Genomic DNA, 23,513 nt, shown 5'->3' on the forward strand with positions numbered 1-23,513 from the left:
GTAAGGTTTAGGTTAACAACAACGTCTGGGTTTGGTTACGACATGAAAAATGTTGAGAAAACCAACAGTGAGAGAATACATGAAGTACCTCGGGCTCATCCAATGCTGAACGTGGACTGTGTCAGAGCGTAAAATATCAACAGAGCGATGAAATAACATACAGGCATGAGGCACAAGTGGTTCCACGCAAGCGCTCATAAACGTCACACAGAGATGGGGTTTATGAGTTCTGAAAACATACAGTTCGGGATCGGGCTTTGTGTGTGTGTGTGTGTGTGTGTGTGTGTGTGTGTGTGTGTGTGTGTGTGTGTGTGTGTGTGTGTGTATGAGTGTGTGTGTGTTTGAGTGTTAATATATATATATATATATATATATATATATATATATATATATATATATGCGTATGTGTTTATAAAACAAAAGCATCTGGTTAATTTCATTTTGTTGTTTTAAGCCTCAGCCTCAAAGTAAGGTAGCCTTTTTGCCTTCCTTCTCTTTTCCACATGCATGTGTATGTGAGCGCTTGTTGCATTAATCTACATGTGTGCTTTTGTTTGTTCACATAGCTGTTTTACATCACTGTTCACACTTCATTATCAGAGCAGCAGGGTCAAGTGTGTAACACAGACTGAGATTTGCCTAAAATGGAGACGATATGGGCGCCACACACAAACCTGGCTTAACATATAACTGCAGCCTAAAGCCTTGACCATCCACCCGGCAGATTAACATGATGTAGGTGATCCAGTCAAGGACAGAAATGATTCAATGGAATTACTGAATTACTTCATGTCCGCTGCTCACAGGGGTGCTCTGAGATCACAGAAGTGGAAACAGACTGTATGAGTGTGTGTGTGGGTGGGGGGGTGAGTGTACAGTACATGTAGGTTAAATATAATGTCACATGTATAAGTGCAAACTTGCAAAACAGTCAATGAAGAACTGCAGATACGAGCTGCTCTATATGAACTTAAGAGACATGGTTTTAAAGTAAAATCTCACCCTGAAGTAAGAAGCATCAGCACAAAGTTTACTAAAAAGTAGAATCACAAAAATGTACAGAACCTTATCAACACCTAATTAAAGACACAAATGAGACAAGCAATGCATCTCAGGATCCATACACTACAATAGAACTCATATTTACAGGATGAAGGTCTGTCAACAAAATTTTCAGTTATCTTGTGCTGACTCTGTGCAGACATTTACTGCATGATTTGTGCATGACTTCATTCATTTATGCACCTGTCCACCAGGTGTGTATTAGACAATGTCCCTTAAAATAAAATCATTGACTTCACCAACTAAAGTTAAAAAAAGAAGTCTTGTCTCATTCATCCTAAAAAGCCCCTTTCTATAGCCCAATCTTAGTTATTATTGTACCCTTCTGTCAGAGAACAAAAAGCTTGATGCAAATCTGAGTGTTACTGAAAGACACTCTGGGAAATGTAGGAAAACATGGTCAGAGGTTGCCAACCTTAAGAACTGTAACAGAGATGCTGCACAGTGACAAACAAGATATTGAGAGATTGTTGAAACTGTTTGCTTTTCTTCTTGCAAAAATATCAGATAGTTTAATGGCTTAAGGCCTCTAAAATGACCCTGGTCAAATGCAACAAGGAATTGCAAGAAGTTACTGCTTTGTTTTAAGGAGTTAGGAGCCATAAAGTTCAAGAAGCAAAGCTTACCCTGTATTGTAAATTAGCAAGTTGAAATACTACTGCATGCTCAGTAGCATGTGGGATGCAGTACAGTAGGCGCACTGCCCATTTAGTCAGATATATTTAGCAATTTGCTCCAACCTCAAACCATCCTGCCGTATAAAAACTGCTGTCATATCCCAAAAATAGATGATGTCGCCATTAGTGAAGTGTTGCTTCTATTCCATGTGAAGCCCCTCTGCACACCAGCAGGCAGAAAAGTTAATTCCTTTACAATGATGGATGGTAAAACATGGTCCTCATTTGTTATTGTTTAACTGCCCTGTTGTCTTATGAAGCAAAGATGTTTGGCCAATCTTTTTATACTTAAAGAGCGCCAGGTTGTAAATTGATTATTTTCATGAAGACAGCAACATTTGTGTAAATGCATATGTGTTCCTGAATGCAAGTGTATGTATTTGTACAGTATATTTGTGTGTGTAGTGTATGTGTGTTTACTTTTAGGAAGCTGAAGCATGTATCTGTGTGTGGGTTCCCATGTAAATTAATATGTTTGCCATTAAGTGTGTGTAGTTGAATGAGCATGTATTTCCATGTATGTGCACAGTGTGTATTTGTTCAGGGTGTATATTGATGCATCTGTCTGCATTTATGTGTGAACCTGCCTGAATGCAAATGCAATCGTTCACATTCAACCGTGTGTGTGTGTGTACTGTATGTGTTCCTGTGTGTACATGTCCAGCTGCTGCCTCTGTAACTCTAGTAAACATCAAGGCAGTGCCTCGCTTTGCTGAATTAACGAATCTCTCACATCCATCGCCACGCGCCGCCTTTGAAACTCACACCGCCAGCCTCAGCTCAGCACTTTGAACTCTCAATCATTCTCTCTCTCGCCCACCCTGCTCTTCTCTGTATCAGATTATACTCCAGTTAAATATTTACTCATTTGTACTTTAGTAGTTTTCTCCCCATTTGACCTTTTACTCATCCTAAATTCCTGAATCCATTCAATGCCCAGGCTAGAGTTTAGATAATAGCTGCTTTGGTACCACATGTGGTGGACAAAACAACAAAGCTCATTTTGGTTCCCTACAAACTCCATAAGCTCTCCCTGTTAAATCTCACCTACTTTACTATATCCCCATAAAGCTCTTAATGCTGACTATTCTGTTGTCACCCCTGATGTCTTATTGTTCAATGGCTTGTAAAATCAGATTTAAATCAAATGACTTTCCTGTCTTTCACTTTCTGCCTTATCTGGTTAACAGATCAACCTATCAAATCACTTGATAAACCATGTCACTAAATTAAGTTCATAACAAAAACAAATGTACACGATAAAAAGCTTTTACCTTTAGAGTGTATAAATGACTGTAGAAGCAGATGAAGTCAATCCTTTTCAGTAAGATTTACAGTTGCAGAGGACAGAGAAAACATTTATAAATACATACTCTCATTGTATTTTTCCCATTTATTTATTACTTTGGACTACGGTGTATGTATCAGTTTTGAAGTGAATACATTTTTAGAAATATATGCAGGTATGTTGACTAGTGGAGTCAATTCACCCCTACAATTATACCTGCAAATGTGCAACAATCACACAAATGTCACTAATATGTATAGATACTTTATTTGTGAATCTTGGTCTTGCTGAATAGGCCTGCAAACACCTGAGCATACAATAAGTTTGATATATTTTTCTATACATGACTCCATACTTGACTCCTCCTCAACCCCTCTGATGCAGTAAAACCCATCCAGTTGCTATTCTCAAAATACTTATATAATTTAGACTAATCTAAACTATTATTACGGACTACTATGTGACCCCCATCTGCCTACTGCTACTCTGCTTACATTGAATTTCACTATGATCCCTGCTGGAATGTAACCAGGCCTTAAAACAAGTCACATTTCAAAGCAAGATGATTTTTGTGTATGATTTTTTTCCCCCTCATAGAGCTATTTCATGCTTAAGAGTGTGCTTACATGTGTGTTTACATGCCCTTGTGTGTGTTTAAGCGTGTGTGTTGAGAATATGTGGTTCTCCTATTTAACTTCAAAGATGTTGGCACGCTCTGCTGTGTGAGGCTACATGCTGACAGGCTGTCTTTGATGAACAACTATTTACAACAATGTAAAACTAACCCACTCATCATGATGCACCGCTGGGCAATGTTTCAACATGACTCAACCCCGACGCCTGCTTTGTTCATCACGCATTTGTGTTACTCAGAGCTGTTTGTGGATTAATAATAATGCATTATTTTTAAAAGCTGTATCCTGCTTGCTTACATTGTTGCTGACATATGGTAGGTCTTTTAGTCAAGGATTGTATGGGCACATGCCTGCTCCAAGTATAGCCTCTGAAACTGGGTAAAACCAGGTAACACAATGCAACAGCCAGTTGTTCGTCTAGTCGGATGTGTTTATGTGTAAATAAGCAACACACATTGCTGCTGTCACATGCAAATCTCATCACTGCAAGGTCATCTACGGATGGAGGGGATTTCAGGACATTTAGACTCGCCAAATCCAATTCAAATCTCTTCAGGATACATTCAGAAGTAAGCAAAATGCTGTATTTCTTAGTTTGTGAAATAGTAGCATTTTAGATATCACATGTTCTTAGTCTCAAATGGATAGATGCAGAAAACAAGCAGTAGTACAGTAGGAGGAGGAAGGTCTGCGTGGGCTGACAGGGGCTTAACTCTGTGGCTTGTTCTCGTCGTTTAACAACATGCCTGACAGCATCTACACATCCTCCGCTCTCCCTTCCCTTTCTTCATACTTCTGTTTCCACTTGTTGTGAGAGCTTTTGTCTTGGGGCCAGGAGGAGTTACGGCACACAACCGAAAAGGACACACTCGACTCGACACGGCGGCTTAAATCCGACGAATGTTGGCATGAAGCGCTGCGAACGTCTATCAAAGCAGCGCTTGCATTAAGAGAAAATGTCTGAGGACATAAGTCTTGAATGAAAGCGTGGACGATGATTTGTTAACATCTCAAAACCTCTGGAGCTGAAAGGAATTTTAAACAACGGAGAATTTGGTGTACGCGATACAGAATGAGCCACAAAGGGATGTGCGATCAATGAAATTTGACTCAGATATACACATTCAGAGTACAAATGATCACAAATCTACAAATATACCACACACGCACGTATACACAAATGCAAAATAGAGTCAAAACAAAGAAATGCGGAGAAGAGATTATGGTCGTGTGTGTGTGAGTGTGTATCAGTTTTCAGCATGCTGTCACACTGATCAAACTTCAGGCTGATAGCCGAGGCGCCGCAGAACCATCGCAGTGTTTGCCTAAGAACTATGGGGAAAATTACACACCACACACACACATCTAATCTAGAGAACACAGCAAAAACATATTGTGCATGCATTTATGTGAAATATAATGCGATGGAATGCAGCGAAATTATGCAAGTAAGTACATGCAGACACACATACAGACACCTGATGGTTCAGAACAAAACCAGTCTGTTGAAACTCCTGTCTTGTTTCACGGTGACATTGTATGTTTCAAATTACTCACTGTAAACTTTCACGAAGCATTTCAGTCAGCAGTCATTTTCTCTAATCATGATTTTTTTCCCCTCGGCTGTTTTCTTCACCTCAGTTATGTTAATGTTTAAAAATACAAGTGATAAAGCATTTTATCAAACTTCCTGGGGCTGAGATATGGCCCGGTGGCAGATTTAAACACCAGTTTAGTCTACCCGCCTCCCACAACCACATGACAAGAAAACATTGAATAGGCAACAAGGTTTTATCAAAACCAGATAAAACACTGGCGTTTGGATACATAGCTGAATCTGTGATAAACCTTTTGATAATTGGAACAAGTTTTTCCATGCCTGCTGCTTTTTTATGCTTTTATCATCCCCTCTGAATGCGAGCGGTTTTTCCGTTGCATCCCGCCTTCTTGTTGTCAGTGAGGTGAGATTGGAAAAGCCAGATGTAACTGCTGGAATCTGAAGAGTGACAAAAGGAGAGTGAATGGGGGAATCTCAGAGCATAACTCGCTCTTCACGTCGTCATTAAGACATCAAAGCTGCTGCAGAAGATACAGGGGCTTTTGAGCGCTGACACAAATGCATTCTGCGAGAGAAGAGTAACGAATGAGAGAAGGGAAAAGAAAAGGAGAAAGAGGGGAGAGGAGGAGGGACGTTGCGTGTTGAAGAACCAGTCTTTGGCTTTGATGACGGCGCAAGAGCGAAGCAGCAAAAAGCAGACAAAAGTTTCTAAAACTTCAAAAGAAGCCTTTTTGTAGCGCAGGTCCGCTCTCCCTTTCTCCTTGATTCTTCCATTCTCTCCTCTCCCTCCTCTCTTCAAACATGTCTTTGCTAATTGCCAGACCCTGTTCTGCCCTTCGTAAGCTCTCCACTCCTCTCAGGTCTATTCAACAGGGGGGGTTGTTACAGCGGGAAGGCCTAATAACACGCTCTAAGTGGGACAATGGAGCCTGCAGGGCCAGTGACAAAATCCCAGCCCTAATGAGAAAAGACTCCTTCAGCGAACAAGCAGGTCTGTCAATAGACTGGCCTATTATGGAGTTACAGGGTGGGGGGTGAGCTGGAAGCAGAGCTGGAAGCAGAGTGTGTGTGTGTGTGTGTGTGTGTGTGTGTGTGTGTGTGTGTGTGTGTCTCTGTGTGTGTGTGTGTGTGTGTGTGTGTGTATTGGTGTTTAAATTATGGGTGCATCAGTCTATGTGATAGAGACATAAAGTAATACATAGTATTGTATAGTAGTGTATGAAATGGAAAGAGTCAAAGAAAGAAATAGGAAGCAAACTTGCGTGTATGTCTTTGTGTCTGCATGAGCGTGTGTGCATGTGTGTGTGCTGGTGCCTCCTGAGGGTAACAATAGTGAACAGGACTAATCCTCCACCGTATAATGGCCACTAAGCTGTCTATTCAGAAGTACACAGCACCCCTGCTAACTGCTCTGATCAGACACGAATACCCGCACTCGCTCATTCACATTCTTCTTTTCTTTTTTGTGCTCTTCCATCTCTTCTGACTTCCTCTGCAATATCTTCTTCTTATTTCTTTCATCATTTCCATTTGCTTCCATTTCTTCAGGTTCTGCCTCATTCATCTATATCTACCCCTCTTGGTGTTTGGGTATTTGATTAAGTTTTTGACTCTGTTCCTCCATCTGCTGTGCTCCCTGTCTGTCCCTCCTTTCTTTAATCTATTCTTTCTAATCATCTTCTTCTCTCTTTGTCTTTCTTGCCTCTTCTCCTCTTTCCTCCATTCCCCACCCCCTCCTCCCAATAACTTTTTGCACTTTGTGTTGTTTGTTTGCATTGATGAGGTTTTGGAGAGGTTAACCCTTCTGCCGTGAGAATGTGAAGTCGTTGCAGATAAGGATGCCGAAGCACCTCGTTTCCTTTCTTGTAGGTGGGCTGGTGAGGAGGTGGTGGGTGAGGGGTGTAGGACACATCTCCCATAAGGACCACTTTAAGAGCAGGAGTGTCTCCTTGAAAGGAATGGTGGATGCCTTTCACATGTCTGGAGATTACTACATCACACATATTCAGTAGCTTATTCACTTTATTTTGTATCAGAAAGTTACAACAAACTTGTTACCGCTACACAAAGATTTGGATGATGATGATTTTTTTTTTCAGGTTGCTAAAAAAATTCTAAGATGTTACTTTGTCTTATGATAGCTGGGAAAGGCTGTTGTGTGAAATGTTTCGATAAAAGTGCGGATATCTGACTTTCAGTACTGATACCAAAGTGATATTTCCACAAAACCAAAAAGCCAAATTACTTGAATATCTAAACTCAAGCAGCTGTTTAAGAACTTACTTAGAATTAAAGTAAGTTGGCAATTAAAAAAAAATCTAAAACTATTTAATGAATTATATGTGACCAATCATTTATTGCAATTTGTAGTAAAAGCCACTGGCAATGACATACTCTGCTCTGCATCAAAAAAGTTTGAAGTTTGATTACCAGCCCTAATAACTGATCAATATTTGTTATTATTCTTTTATATTTATACATACAAACTTTAACTTTTTTAAATAACTTGTTTCTGCAGCTCTGTTTTCACCAGCCGGCCAGATTACACTTTCCTTCATTATCACTCATAGTTCTGCAGTTTTCTTTGCACCCGCTTCATTCTCTGCCTCCCCCTTTCTTTTGTTACTGTTGGACTCACACTGAGAAACTAGGTCTTAATTACATTAAACAAACTGAGGAACTGAGATATTTTAAAGCAGCCCACATCCTCAAATATTCAGTTTCACATAGTTTTACTCATACTTGGGGACAGAGTGTACTTCATGATATGAGTAATAGTGCACCAAATGACCCGTGTTAAATTCTGCTACGTTTGTTACCCATTATACTTACTTTTTTTTTTTTTACTAAAAGGATGCCCACTCAGCCAAAATACACAATGAGAAGTAAAGTTACACCTCATATTAGCAATAGGAGAGTTGCTGTGGAAACCCAGAGCGAAACAGCTGGCAGATGAAGTTAAAGGCAAATTCCACCCTGAAATAGAATTTATAAAAGGATGGAAGAGAAGGGCAAAAGGGAGAGGGCAAGAAAAAGCAAGAATGAGATGACATCTTGTTGTTAAAACCAAGAATTGATGCATGTAATTTGTAATGCCTCCATGTCTATTTCTATTAAGTAATTGCTTTTATCGACCCAAAAACATTTTAACAAGCTCTACTGGTGGTTGCAAGCAGGAAAAAACCTGAGAGCAGATGTGAACAGTTTTCTCAAAGATGTGTCTGACTCAGCGACTAAGTAGCATCAGAGTGCACTTAAGTGAGAGGAGAAGGAAGATTTGAGAGAAGGAATGTAATTTGGGAGGCTAAATTGAAGAGATTCCAAGCTTCACTGAGAGATAATAGCACTTAAACTCTCCAGAATCATAGGGAATGTGTCCCTGACTTCTGTTTTTGGGTGGATTTTCTTTTAAGAATGACTCACTGCTCAGGTCTCATGGAAAAGGCCCGCTGACTGACAGATGGCATCTAGCATGGAGAATTGAAGTCAAAGCTAGCAGAGGGTATTTAAGATCCATTAGGGGTCTATGAGAGATTTGCTTGGCATACAATCAGTAGATGTGGCCCATACTCACTTACTCACTCATGCACATGCACACGCACACACACACACACACACACACACACAAATGTAAATGGAGCATGAAGGCAAACAGAAGGGGGGAGAATGAGGAGCTGAAACACACTTCAGAGAAAAGACGTCTTCCATCGGCTGGTGGAGCCTGAGGAATACGAGAGGAGAGAAGAGGAAAAGGAAAGGAAGGAATGATGGGAGAAAGTTGAGGCGGTTAAGAGGGAAGACAGACAATCTCAGGTGTGAGGGTGAAAGAAGTTAGATTAGAAGGGTAAGAAGGAGGAGAAAAGAAAGAGGGAGACAGCAGGTGAGAATCTGAGAAAGGGTGAGGATGAGGATCAACAGAAGTAAAGTTCGGACATTGAAGCTTTATAGTAGATGCAAAAACCCTCTATAGGGAATAGAATTGTGTCCAAATCACTTCTCTTCTTGTCCTTCAGGTCCTCAATAATTTATTGTTTCTGCATGGTTTGCTGTGATTTTGTCTTGTTTGTTGTTGTGGTGTAATTACACTGCGCTTGCCACAGACTACCAATCAATGTGAAGGACACAATAATATGTTTTCAGCTTTCTTCAGTCTGTTGATGGAATTCTATGTTTCTATTGATACAGTAGATACACATCTCTCTCTCTGCCTAAAATGTTTAAGATTTAATCGCACCATCTCGACCTGTTAGAACATGCGTTTCCAAAACTTCTATATTTTTTTTGGTCTTCAGATTTGTTGACTTCTCCAGGCTGAAGCCAGGAAAAAAAACAGACGCTCTATTCTTTTCTTTCTTTGACTCTCCCTCCTGTCCATCTTCTTTCCGTCTCTTTGCTGGAAGTGAAACGAGGCAGAACGAGAGGATGTGGGACAGACAGCCGTGAAATGGAGGCCAGGGCCCCTGAGGAGTGTGTGGTGGTGTGCATGTATGTGTGAGTGAAAGCTCCTATCTTTGCGTGTGCATTTTCATGTTGTTCACATCTGTCTGTGATGTGTGTAGGTGCGTGCATTGACCAATGTTTTTCTGTCCAGCCCTGCAGATATATGCTCAAAGATACGGTACAAATATATCTTTGTGCATCTGACTGTGTGTTTGTCTCGACTGGACTCAACAACAAGGCACAGAACAACTTTTGAAACTTGACTCCACTCTTTCTCCCCCATTCCCACACACAGTTTCATATGAGCCAGCATGTTGACATCTCTGTTTCTTCAGGGTGCCACCCTGATTTCCGGAGGAAAAGCTTTACCTTACTCACTGTAAGGGCGGTATGTGGTTGACACAGATCTGATGCGGAGCAACACAGAATGACTCAGAGTGAAAATAGAAAAATAGAAACATTTGCACATCCATCTCATCTTAATGCAATTATTAGCTCTGGTCACATTCTGCCCTGTGGTCCAGCAGTTATGCCCTCAAAAAATATATTAGCTTGTCTAAGATGCTTTTTGTGTCAATTGGATCAATTCTGGCTGGGAATCCTTGTTTCCTATACCACTCTCTGTTAACTGTTAAAATCTTTAAACAATGTAAAACAATTTCTTTCCTCTTGAAATGCTGGAACACCATACATTAATATTTGATCAAATCAGACAACATGACCAGGTATATATCACATTTGACGGACCTCTTTCATCAGATTTGATTTAACATACCGTATATATGTATCTATAAAAATGTGTAATGCTTTGCTGTTACAAACAAAAAGAACGGAAATAAGAAAAATCGTGTGACAATCTCGTTTAGACCTTCCAAATTTGGAAGCTTTTAACACTGTAAACTCAAAAACTGCAGTGACATTTCTGGTCTTCTTTCAATATGAACTCTTTTAGGAAACATTACTGTCCATGTTACTTTATAAATGTAGAAGCAGGGACTAAAAAAACCTTTCAGAACTTGTATTTTTATTCAGGAAACAATCATATATTTAATAATTAACTTAATATATATTTAATATTTGTATTATCGAATCAAATAAAGGCAAATAAGCTGTCTGTTGACCTTTGGTACTTTTTATCCAGGTAAAAACAAAGAATGGAGAATATAGAAACTTTTAGTTTAAGCAACAATATAGTTAAAGAGGAAACCACTCAATGATTTCTGGGCAGCTTTTTAAAATAATGTCTATGTCATGTTCTGTAAATCATGATTGAGACCCCCCCACCCCCCATCCCTTCAAAAAAATCCCCTGTGAGGCCTCAACCCCTTAACTGAACACTAGCAAACAGCGGCTCCTTCAAGCCAGCGAGCTGCAGCGCTGTGTTCACTCCATGCATTTTTCTGCCATTAGTGAGAGAGGGCCGTGTGTAACCTGAGCAGAAGAATCTGGTGGTAGAAATGCTAAATCCACAACACACACACACACACACACACACACACACACACACACACATTTGGAAAAACACGGCAAGACAGGCACAGATGGGCTCATGTGTTTGTAAGAAGGTGGGTGAGGATGTGTGAGGCTCTATGCAATCACACATACTCATACATCTCTGTGTGTGTATGACTCATACCAATTAGCCTGCAAACCTTGGCCACCTTTACATCCTCTCCGGACGAGGCACCAGATATCTCAATTAAAAACTTGGAAATTTGAGAACACAAAAACAAAGGAGGTATCAAGATGGAGGGAGGGATGGAGGAACTGAGGGATAGAGAGATGATATTGGTTTGCAACCTGATCTGATGTGTTAGTTTCTGGCCGGAAGACAGCTGCAGTCTCAGACATGCAGTATAGTTAAATGGAGAAAGAATAATATAGTAAAACAAAAGTAGACCGAAGCAACAAATGTGAGTCATTTAGTCAGCATGCAACATCACATTTAATTGTCATGACATACAGGACTGAGCAGTGTGATGTCAGGATTTATTAAGAGTTATGATTTCAGCTGAGTTTAGCAGCGGTAGTGGACTGATCCTGGCATAAAACCGCAGCGATCTATTAGAGAAAATGTAGAATAGCATCATTTTTTCCTAAATATATTTTCCATTTGTCACATTTCATTTCTGTTTTTCTTATTTCAACATTCATTATGTATCTGCCGCTTGATGAACACAAATCACGAGCAAGCTCATTTAATCAAACGTACAGTATGACTACGTTTGATATCTTTCTCTGCCTCTCTTTCTTCTTTGTTCTCCAATTATGACCAGATGTCAGCTGCTGTGGTTGAGCTCTTAAATCACCGCAAATCATCACATCAGTCACTTATGGACCTGCACGCGCACACACACACACACACACACACACACACACACACACACACACACACACACACACACACACACACACACACACACACACACACACACACACACACAAATACAAATACACACACTCAAATACAAGGGTGCATTGATGAAGATGTTCATTAAAACTAAAAACTGCATTTTTACATGTACACACACACACACATACACACACACACACACACACACACACACACACACATACACATAAGCGCTCACACACACAACTCCAAACCACTTCCTTCCTTCCTTCCTTCTTACGCATGGCTTCCCAACTTTGCTCCAGACACGCTCCCATTGTCATCACATCTGGTTTGAACTATAAATTTTCTATCATTCACTCTTCTGGGAGGAGGGAAACAATTTCAAAATTTCTCACAAGTGAGTATAAAAGACAGAGAGAAAGAGTGAATGAAGGGAGAGAAAAAGAAATGAGAGATCAAGATAGAGAGTGGGGGGAAGAAATGAGAGCTCTCCTGGCGGTCAGTTTTTGAAGGACAACAAGGTTTGTGGAGCAGGAAAAAAAAATCGTTCTCAGTTTCACTTTACTGGTGGTCCCATAAATCTGCGCACACCAACGCATACACGCATACATACACTCTTACGTAGACACGAGCCCTCGGATAAACAAGCACGCACACGCACACACAGACTATTTACTCGCGCAAACATTTGCCAACCTCCACACAATAAAAGAACAAACATTTCAAGGAATCTTCTAATTTCCCCCGCCAACAAAAGCTTGCCTTCACAAAATGCCTCTCCATTGCTTCAGCAACTGGGCAGCGGTACAGTGGATGTATTACGGTAATCAAATGCTATTACGTCCGGGAAAAATGGGAAACTGTGAAAATATTGATAAAACATGGCCGGGGAAAAATGAGCCTGCAGACTGAGGAAGGAGGAATGAGGGCTGAGATTGAATGCTAACAGGAAAAAGGTGTTAAAGATATTTTGGGTTAGAAATTGAGAGGGAAAGACAATAAGACGCAGGTGTGGGCTCATTACTGAGAAACGGAGCGGTCATAGAATAATTACCACTGGACCACACAGAAGAGGAGAGGAGATGAAAGCAGAGAGAAGGAGGCGAGAGGAGAGGAAGTGAGAAGAAAGCGACAAAGCAAACATCAGAGAGGAAAACACTGAACATTCAGTCATAAACTTAACAGGACATCACTGTACTTAGACAGAGACAACTGCTCCCATACATGCATCCATTCTACCCGTGCTTCAGACATCATTGTGTATGCGGATTGTACCAGCTATGAAAACACCGCTTTTCACGCTAACTGCCTCTCCAAGGAGATGCTGTGGCATGAGACCTGGCTTGAATTACAGAAAGGGGTCATCTCTGTAGGTTAACCTGTTGGAGCAAAGAGTATTTCTGGGTACCATTTGTTCAATCTGCAAATGTAGTGATGTAGTCTCTTATGCTTGAACTGCATGTGAACTTTGCTTTTGTACATTCGTTAACTATCCACAGTTTTCTTGATGCAGGGAATATGACGTGCTGTGTTAAAAGTTTTGTTGCTTTGCCTGAAAATGTGGAAAAACACATTTTTAAAATTAATTTTGTTTTCTGAGACCAGGATATGTCATATAAGATTTTAGGAGGTTTCTTAGATTTTACGTGCATCATTAAAGGGGACCTGTTCTGCTCATTTCCCGCTTTATATTTTTATCCAGGGACTGCACTATAATAGCTTTGCATGATTCACAGTTCAAAAAGCTCCTTATTTAATTTATACTGGCCCTTCATGCAGCCCCTCAATTCAGCCTCTGTCTCTAACAGGCCGTTTTAGCTTGTGTCTCTTTGACCCCCTTGCTCTGTTCTGATTGGCCTGCTTTCCAGAGGCCTGCTGAGGGGTAGCATGTATAGATTCCTAATTATTTGAAACTTTGGCCTCATTTATATAAACATCCAACATTGTGACATTTTAAATATGACTGAAAATAAAGAAAAGTTCAATAGGTCTCCTTCAAGCACCTCAGTGTTCCTCATTGATTCAGAACTTTTAGATTATTGTCGATGCATTTGTTAAAGAATAAACCTTTGAGATCTAGAATGATTTAAAAAAATAAATAAAAATCACATCTGTACATTATGAGAAAGCACTGTTTTCACACCCTGGCTGTTTTCATTCAAATAATGCGACACCTTTGTGTAGTAAGATGGCTTGGTAGACTTTGTAGTTTGAGTATAGGGACCTTTGTTGCATGTCATCCCCAGTATCTCTCTCCCTTCATTCATTTCTCTACCATTGACTCTAAAATATAGACATATTCCACAAAAAATACCAAGTCACCTAACAACTCTTGTTTTTTTCTGAAGCATGTGTGTGTTTGTGTACTTATGTGAAAGTGAATACAAGGGACAGTGAATGAGAGAGACAGAGAGAGAGAGAGAGAGAGAGAGAGAGAGAGAGAGAGAGAGAGAGAGAGAGAGACAGAGAGAGAGAGAGAGAGAGAGAGAGAGAGAGCGAGAGAGAGAGAGAGAGAGAGAGAGAACGTGAACGAAAACGAGAAAGAGAAAGAGAGGCAGCAGCTGTCTGCCTGGATGACCTAAGCGGCAGCTGTTGCCCCCCTCCCTACCCACCCGCCCTCCTGTCCTCTGTATGCCAGCCTGTGTTTGAAGTTCAGGTCAAGACCGATGCAGCTTTGGATCACATACCGATAATGATAACTGGAGAATGAAAGGATATTATTAACTGCCAATATGGCAATTTACTGTCCTTACTGGAAGTGACAATAATATCTAGAAATTGCTGCATCTGTAAGAACAAAACTAATATTAACTCTCTTTAACAATTACTCTACACATGTTTATTAATTGGTTTCATGTCACAAATCACTGACCGTTTTATGAACAAAGAAACTAAACATATAGAACAAACTTTCTCAGTAAACCCTAATGTCATTCAGTTTTCTGCCGGCAGTGCTTTTTTAAGATTACCATTTTGGTTTAAAAAAAAATAAAAATAAAATTTGTGTAAGATTGTTAGCTTGGGCAATACAATACAAAGTAAACACACACCCTTACTAATCATTAGAATACAGAAAATATCGGTTGGTAATATCTGTATTCCAGCATTTTACACAAGCTTGTCTTTGAAGTGCTGACGTTGGGCAGAGAGAGATGCTTAAGTCAGATTCTCTGGAACGCTGTGCAGCCTTAATCTCCATGTTGGCATCCACTCTACTGACTGAAACCTGACACACACACACACACACGCACGCACACACACGCACATACGTACACAGAGTGCCATATACACAAACACATGGAGTAATGGACACATAAAACACAGAGTCAGACACAAACAGACTTGCATGTGTAAATGTGCACTGATACAGTCTTCCCTCCAGGTATTTTGTTTACATGGATAAGAGTTGAGGGAAGTGGATATTTCGCAGCACAGAAAGAAACACACTCCTGTACTTGAGCAGCAAGGTTGTCAGAGCCCGCAGGGTCACAGGCTACAGTGACCACCACAACAACACAGAGTTTATACAATGGAGACAAATGCACACAAACACACACACACACACACACACACACACACACACACACACACACACACACACACACACACACAATGACAACTGCCATTTGGACATCAAGTTGGAAAGTTTATAATGCAGACAAAAAAGAACGGGACCCTACAATGTCTCTTTTATAGTGACATCAGGACTGAGACACGCACGCATACAAGCACACACAAACATGACATTCCTTACTACACTGACGCAATGTCCTACACGCAAACACAAGCAGTCTCCTTTAACAAATGCCTCATTCATAATCATACAGGAACACACAAGCAAAACAATTGTGGTCGCACACACGACCGTAATAAGCCAGACAAAGGCAGTGCTTCATTGTCTGAAGAACCTCACAGACTTGATTACTGAATAATGACCCCACCAATCCAACCTGGCAAATTATATCCAAGAAACTCACACTGCAGAGCCAAACTTTAAAAAAAAAAGAAGGAAAGAAAAGGAAAATAATGTGAGAAAGACACAAACCATGTGTAATCATGAAGAGGAGTAAAGCAGACCAAATGCAGATTTAAATAACTGGGAGGAAAGCAAGAGAGGATGAGAGAAATTAAGAAAAAAAATCTTAAGATTTGTTCATGGATGGCTGGTTTTTATCAGTCTGTCATGATTCACATTCATACATTTACTCTCTCTCCAACATACACAATTCAACCCTCCTTCAACAGGAGACTTTAGTGGATTCCTTCCCTGAATCACAAGTCTTGTACAAAAAAATATTTTTGTTTGTGTAACTGGTGACATTGATAAATGTGTTACAGTTAGTTTGAAAAATGTTATGCGGTATGTAACTTTAGGAAAACAAATCTGCATTAAAGTTGGTAATTTAATAGCTCTGAAGTAAAGGTGTTTTTGTATTATGATTTCTTTGAATTTTGTGCCATTCTGTAAAGTACTGGTGTTTCATTTGTTTTTCTTTCCACTTACTTATAATGATGAGCGTGTAGTTGATGTTCACGCTGCCAAACCCGTTAGTTGCTTTGCAGATGTAAGTCCCTGCGTCATCAGTCTCTACTTCTTTGATACGCAGAGCGTGCTGTAACACCCTGAACCGTGTCCAGCCACTGTGGATGTTGCGGCCGTCTTTGGTCCACATGATGAGTGGTGGGGGGTCACCCTCTACGGGGCAGGTCAGCTTCATGGTACGACCCAGGCGGACACTCTGCCGATGAGCCACCCGTTCTGACACCCTGGGTGGACCTTAAGAGCAGGAGAAACAAGGAGAGGTCATGAGATTATGAAACACTCTATTAAACATTGTGATATGTTCAGAGAAATCGTTTTAATCACTAACACTCTACTCCCTTGTCAGACTAGTTTAAAAAATCAGATTACTGCAGAAAGCAGCAACAACCAGGTTATTTAAGGGCACATTCACTCCTCACATAGCTTAGCACTTTATATTTTTAATAAACATGCTTATTTTCTGAATTGCATTTATATAACCGGCACTTTCAATATCTTATTTTGCGTTTCCATGGTTTTGTGTTTCTATGCTGCTTTACAAAAATAACTTCTTCTTGTGGGACAATAAAGATCTGAACTGAAGTTATTTCGGAAATATAGTACACATACATATCTTCCCCTTAATTGGTCACTCTGACCCTCACATAAGGAGATGAGACATCAACAATTCTGCTCACATTCACACAAACTCCCCAATTTCCATTCACATTAAAAATCCTGTATTAGAGTTGGCTTACACCCAGGTAGGTAATGCTATGGTTTCATATTTTATACTTAGTATAAGGTATTTGGATGTGTCAGAAAAGTGTGGGATCAAGGTTAGAATGACCTGTCGTAATGCCCTTCATTCTCCTGTCATGCCCTCATTTCCTTGTTTGCAGCCACAAATCTCTCATTTTCACCTCTATTGTCCTCCAAATATGGCATGAAACTTACAAGACTTATTCTTTAACCTTTAGTTAAGTTTATAATGGCTTAGCTAAAAACGTTGACATTTTAACACAGACAACAATGGTATCCCTAGGGAGCAAACACAAAGCTCAGGCAGTGGGTTTAATATCAACTGAGATGTCGTGTTGAGACATAAAATCAGGCGTGACCTTGACCGCTCAGTAGCCAGTCAACTGTGAAACTGCACACTAGAAAAACAGAGCGAGTGGAAGTGCAGGCTGACTGACCGTGAGAGGTAGGAGGAAATTAGAGAGTGAGGATGAGGGGGTTGGGGAGAGGGAGGAAGCAAAGTAGGGAGAGAAAAAGGGAGGAAATTAAGGGAATGAGGGAGGATGGAATTTAGGGGAGTCAGTTTGATGAGAGAAAGGGAATAAACTATGGCCAAATCGGAGAGGAGTACAAAGAAAGTAAAACAGGAAGATAAAAAGATGAGAGCAATAGGGGTGTAGGAGTTAGCAAGGTTCAGTGCATTCTGTACATCTCTCTTTGGCTTCTCATTACTCCTTTTGGGTTAAAACAATACCCTCTAAATATAGTACTAAAAACACATAATAGGCCACCATGGATTGAACAAAGTGTCCTGATTGACAACAAAAGGCAATTGTATGGAAATTCATTGGAAAACAAGCCCCGCACACACTCCAGGTCACGTCCTATAGTTTAAGAGACACATTAAAGGAAGGACAAAGGGTGGTTTGATTTGAACAATGAGCCTGATAGTGGCTTATCCAGCTGAATACATATGGCCTGATAATGAATAGCAACATATGTAAACGTAACCTCATATATAAACACTTGAGGTGAGTTTAATTTTTTGCACCCTTTGTCTGATAGTTGCTTATCGCGGAGAATTAGCAGTCTGATGCCAGACATTGATTATGGAGAGTTTTAATTTGCCCTTGTATAAACACTTGTAGACTTACACTATTTTGGTATCATTGTTTGGCTTTTGATTGTACGTAGGTGGATGTTATTTTGCGCAAAATGGAGAGATAGAGTAGTCAGATGAGCTCACAGGGAAGCAACAAGTGGTCAATAAAATGAATAAGAATAAATAAATACATATAAAAAGAGCAGGTGATGTCAAGTCCAATGAGGTGTTAAGACATCTCAACTGTGTCTGCAGTAAGTAAGAACTAAAACCCTGTTTTATTTAAAAAAAATATATATATATATTAAATCCATCAAACTATTAAAGATATTTTGGTTTGTTATAACTTGGTCTTGTTTTTTGTCATTTTGGCCATTATCAATAAGTTATGATGACAGTGGACTCAGTAAGATATGATAAGAGCAGAAAGGTTGTAAATCAGGCAACAGTTAAAGGTCTCATATCATAGAAAGGGAGATATCCATTTCCCAGATCTAAGTGCAATATATAAACTGTGAAAGTATCAAAAAACCCAGTGCTTTTAAAAGAGCCATTTGGACTTCTGTAAAGTTGTGATGTCACAACTATACGCTCAGTGATTTGCGTTGGAAAGGGACACCCTGACCCTTCTGAGAGAAACAAAATATGTTTATTAATGTTATTAACCTAATTTCTGTGTACTTTCAATTCAGGTAAGTGTGAGAGTCTCTACTGTGTTTTGCTGCCATTTATGGTTGTGGCAGTTTCTCTCCTCTTCTTTGCTCTATGTCTCACTGCGGGCGGGGCTTCAACCCTCCACGCACACGAAGCAGAGCAGACGAGAGACAATCTTAGAGGAAACACTGCACAGTTGTTGGTATCCTCAGAGGTAGCCATCCCAATTTTATTGGTGCATTTTACCTACAGCCCTGGTTTTACCTGGCTACAATCCGTTACCTGTGGTTGGCCTGGGGGTGCATCACTCAGAAAACAGTCAGCCAAACAGAAGAGAGGGGCATTGAGCAGACACAAAACAGCCTGTTCTTGCTAGAGCCACAGAGAGGAGCTTAAGATATAAATCCATTTTTAAATGGTTTTTGGTATTAAAAACTATAAATATATCTTCTTATGGATATCAAAACTTCAAATGAAACACTGGAAAAGTGTGAAATATGTGACCTTTGAGATGGATTATCTAAATCACAAAGTAAATAAGCAAACTCAAACTTCCTGTAATAATGCCTCATTACAAAGAAAATGTTTGTGCACAGCTAAAGTAAGGTACGCTGAACTAAGAAGTTGTGGAAGATGTTTACGATGGACAATTTGGGTAATAATTTTAAAGTTCGACTTTGTTTTCACTTCTAAATAAGTTTGGCTATCCTGGGGATTTGTGTAAAAAGTGTATAATGATCTGACTACTTGTGTAGCCCCATCAGGTTTTAGTTATCAGCAACTTGATGTGTACAATGTTATTATTACTGGTATGAATCATGACCAAAATTATGAGTATAAAGTCCATTACACCAACGTTTTCCTTTAACTTTTACTATTCTAATTATTGGGGAAATAAAGATAAGAGGAAAAATCCTCTTTTGCACAGGAAATTAATTCAGTTAAGCTACATATACTTTTACTTTTTCACATTACTTTTAGAATAACTAAGTAGTTTGCATGAGCAGCAGTTGCAACCATGGCTAGAAATGCGGGGGAACCTCCCTACACCGTGTCAAACTTCATAAAGTTCAAAGAAAATGCTTCACCTTTCGTAGCCAGCTCTGGCCAGCTGTCAACTGTCACTGAAATAAAACAAAACAAGGATCGTTTTTTTACCCTTCAGTCCTCTGCTGTGGATTGGAGAGATGAATATGGTGAAGTCAAGTAGTATAAATAAAGCTGAGGAGGTTAGAACAGAATATAAAAAAGGAGAACAGTTACAGTAGTCTTCTAGTATTTGCTGCCACAACGGACTGTTATTTTAACAAGAGAGCAGGAGGTGGACACAATGATGGATGGATGGAGGTGAAATGTGTGAAAAAGACATTAGTCACACAGAGGTATTCTCGAGAGCCTCTCTTCCTCCTCCTCCTCCTTTCTCCTCCCTCCATCCTCCTCGTTCCTAGACGAGGGAATGTGTTCATGCAGCTGTATGGCTTTCTCATCAGGGGCCCGACAGCTCACTCCTTTCCTTCTACTCTCTCCTTCAATTCCTTTCTTTTTTCCTCTGTTGAAGTTTTATTTATTCCTTTCTTGCTCTTTTTTGCTATTTCCGTTTTATATAACATTTCCTTGTAAAGATACAGTATATTCTCATGTTTCCTATCACACTAACCCTCCTTTTTCGCATGCATTCTTTCACCTCCTTTATGTTTGACTTCATTGCCTTTTTCTATATATTTTTCACCCTTGTCTCTCTCTCTTTCTCTCTCTCTATATATATGTATGTTGTGCCCCTTTAATGTTCCTCTTTTTCTTTGTTTATTTCTCTCTCTTTTCTTCCTCTGACAGATTGAAATCTCATTGCCCTGAACTCTTACTACTCCCCTGCTACCTCTTTTTTTTACCCTCAACCCCTCTCTTCCTCTTACTACCTCCTTCAGTCCTCTCTTTTCCCCTGTCATCACTCTTTTCCTGTTTCTCTCTCTGCCTCTATTTTACTCCCTCATTCCCTGCTCTCTCTTTTCCCTTTCATCACACTCATTCACACATCCTCTTCATTTAATGCTGTATCTCTTCTTTCTCTCCACAGTGATTTACTAGTCTCCTGCCTCCTCACTCGCACAAAACTCTGTCTCTTCCCCAGAGGTTCACAGGGGCAGGACCTCTGACTGAACCTCTCAACTTTCGACAGTTAACCTATCCTACACTCTCCCCCTTTTCCTCCTCTCCTCCCCCTGATGAAGGGAACACAGAGCAGCAGCTCCTTTACTCCCTTCCTTCCCCCTTTTCATCGTGGTCCTTGGTTCATGACTGAAGTAAAGTCTTTTTAAATATGTCTCTAGGGGTTGAAACTGGAGCAAGTAAAAAATCTATTCTTCTCTTTCACGAGACAAAGGGTCAATGTGTGTAAGTGTGTGCACAAATGCATGATTTTGAACACACGTACTTCTGAATGTTAGTTTATATACAGTAAAAGCTACACATTCTTCATATAGTCAAGTTATGCTAAATAAGTGTCCAACTTTGTCTGTTTATATGCTGTATAGGCAGACTGTGTCTTTGTGTGTGTGTGTGTATGTGTGTGTGTGTGTGTGTGTGTGTGTGTGTATGTGTGTGTGTGTGTGTGTGTGTGTGTGTGTGTGTGTTTGTGTGCGTGCGTGTGTGTCTAGAGACAAACAATCTCCAAGTTGCTTTGGATTGTCGTGTGGAGCCAGTTGCAGGCAAGTGAGCGCCATAAGCCCCAAATGGACTAAACAGACTGAAGGCCTGCAATTTTCTTTGCACCCCCTCCACTCACACACGCACGCACGCACACACGCACACACACAACACACACACACACACACACACACACACACACACACACACACACACACACACACAAAACGTACCCACCCTCCCTCTCTTTCCCCTCAGACACACACTACTCCCACATAGTAGACACAACCTTCCAGCTCAGAGCTGCACATCCTCTGCATGGATGGTAGCTGAAGGCCAAATAAAGCAGAGCAGAAATCAGTTCATACATTCTGTTCTTTTACAGGTTACTCCCAAAAATTCTTCACCTTAAGGAGACTTTTTTTTTTTTTTTTTTTTTTTACAGTTTAATGGGATAAATAGTGATCACAAAAAAACCCAACTATTTGTAATCAGGATTTAAAATATGGACAAAAATTGTTAAAAACTACATACTTCTCATGTGGTAATTTTCAATGAAAATCTATAGGAAAAACTGGGAAAGTATGATATAGTTTAAAATCTTACACTTGCACATAAACAACTTTTTTTACTTTGTACCACATTGTACATTTCTGAAAGACCGTATACGGTTGTGATTAGGGCTGCAACTAAAGATTGTCAATATTGCTCTGCGGATTATTTCCTTTATTTTTTCTTTAAAATGTATGAAAATAATGAAAAATGCCTGTTCTACCCTCTTAGGCCCAAAGTGACACCATCAAATGTCTTGTTTGTCAGATCAACAACCCAAAATAAAAAGATATTCAGTTTGCTATTGTGTATGACACATAAAACCATCAAATCCTCACATCTGAGACACAGCAACCAGCAAAATATATTAGGCTTTGAATATACGCACAAGACTTGTAAGTAGTTGGCTTGGCTCTGAACTTGAGATATGTTTACAGTAAGAAAAATACAGAAAATTGCCAGCTTTATCCTATAATACTTAAAGGAGACCTATTATGGTCATTTCAAGCTCTATATTTTTATTGTGGGACTCCACCAGTGTAACATTGCATAATTAGCAGTTCAAAAATCTCCTTATTTATCTTATAGCCCCTTCCTAATGATGGATGGATGGACTGAATGGCCAGTCTTTTGGAAGTTGCAGAGGGTCAATCATATCTAAGTCATGTTAAGGTCCCTCTGATGCAAACCCAACATTTCCTGCTTTACTGCTTCATATTAAAAGCTTTCCAATGACTAAATAACTAATAATTTATTGTGAAGGATTTACAGTAAATGAAATGTGTTTCCCACCAAATCAGCAGAGCTTCATTAGCGGTGTTAAAAAACCTCTGGAAATATTTGGAGCTCGATGGATGACGTTTGATGAAGAGCTGCAGATGACCAGCACCAGCACACCTCTAACAGGTAAACTACTTATTTTACTTGTTGAGTAATGGAAAAAACACTCACTGTGTGCCAGCTCGATGCAAGTCATGGCTTGGTATGACTATGTTGGAAACTGAGTGTTCAGAGCTGAAGCCTGTGTTTTTTGCTCACAAGGATTACTTCTACACTTTTACCTCATTATTTAACACTTTGACTGCATTGAGTATGAACATCAAACACTGTAACATATACACCATGCCCACTAGAAATCCAGTTCACACAAGTCCAGTGTGGTCTACTTTCAGTTTAGTCTAGTCTAGTCTAATCTAGTCAGGTCTGGTCCTTGTAACTACATATTAGGTAATACACCTTCCTGGCTCTGTCTTATTGTCTGTCTTAATAGAATTTTTCAGTTG

At 39.9% G+C, this 23,513-nt stretch overlaps 1 protein-coding gene across 1 annotated transcript in view; it reads right to left on the minus strand.

Moving 5' to 3' along the window:
* Positions 1 to 23,513, minus strand: part of fgfrl1a (fibroblast growth factor receptor like 1a) — a 71,103-nt gene that overhangs the window by 26,665 nt on the left and 20,925 nt on the right. Inside the window, exon 3 of the mRNA XM_062425666.1 lies at positions 16,521 to 16,793. Within this exon, the coding sequence (XP_062281650.1) occupies positions 16,521 to 16,793 (273 nt within the window). The remainder of the gene's footprint in view (positions 1 to 16,520; positions 16,794 to 23,513) is intronic.

Source organism: Scomber scombrus, chromosome 9, assembly GCF_963691925.1.
Source record: "Scomber scombrus chromosome 9, fScoSco1.1, whole genome shotgun sequence".
In the NCBI taxonomy this organism is placed as follows: Eukaryota; Metazoa; Chordata; class Actinopteri; order Scombriformes; family Scombridae; genus Scomber; species Scomber scombrus.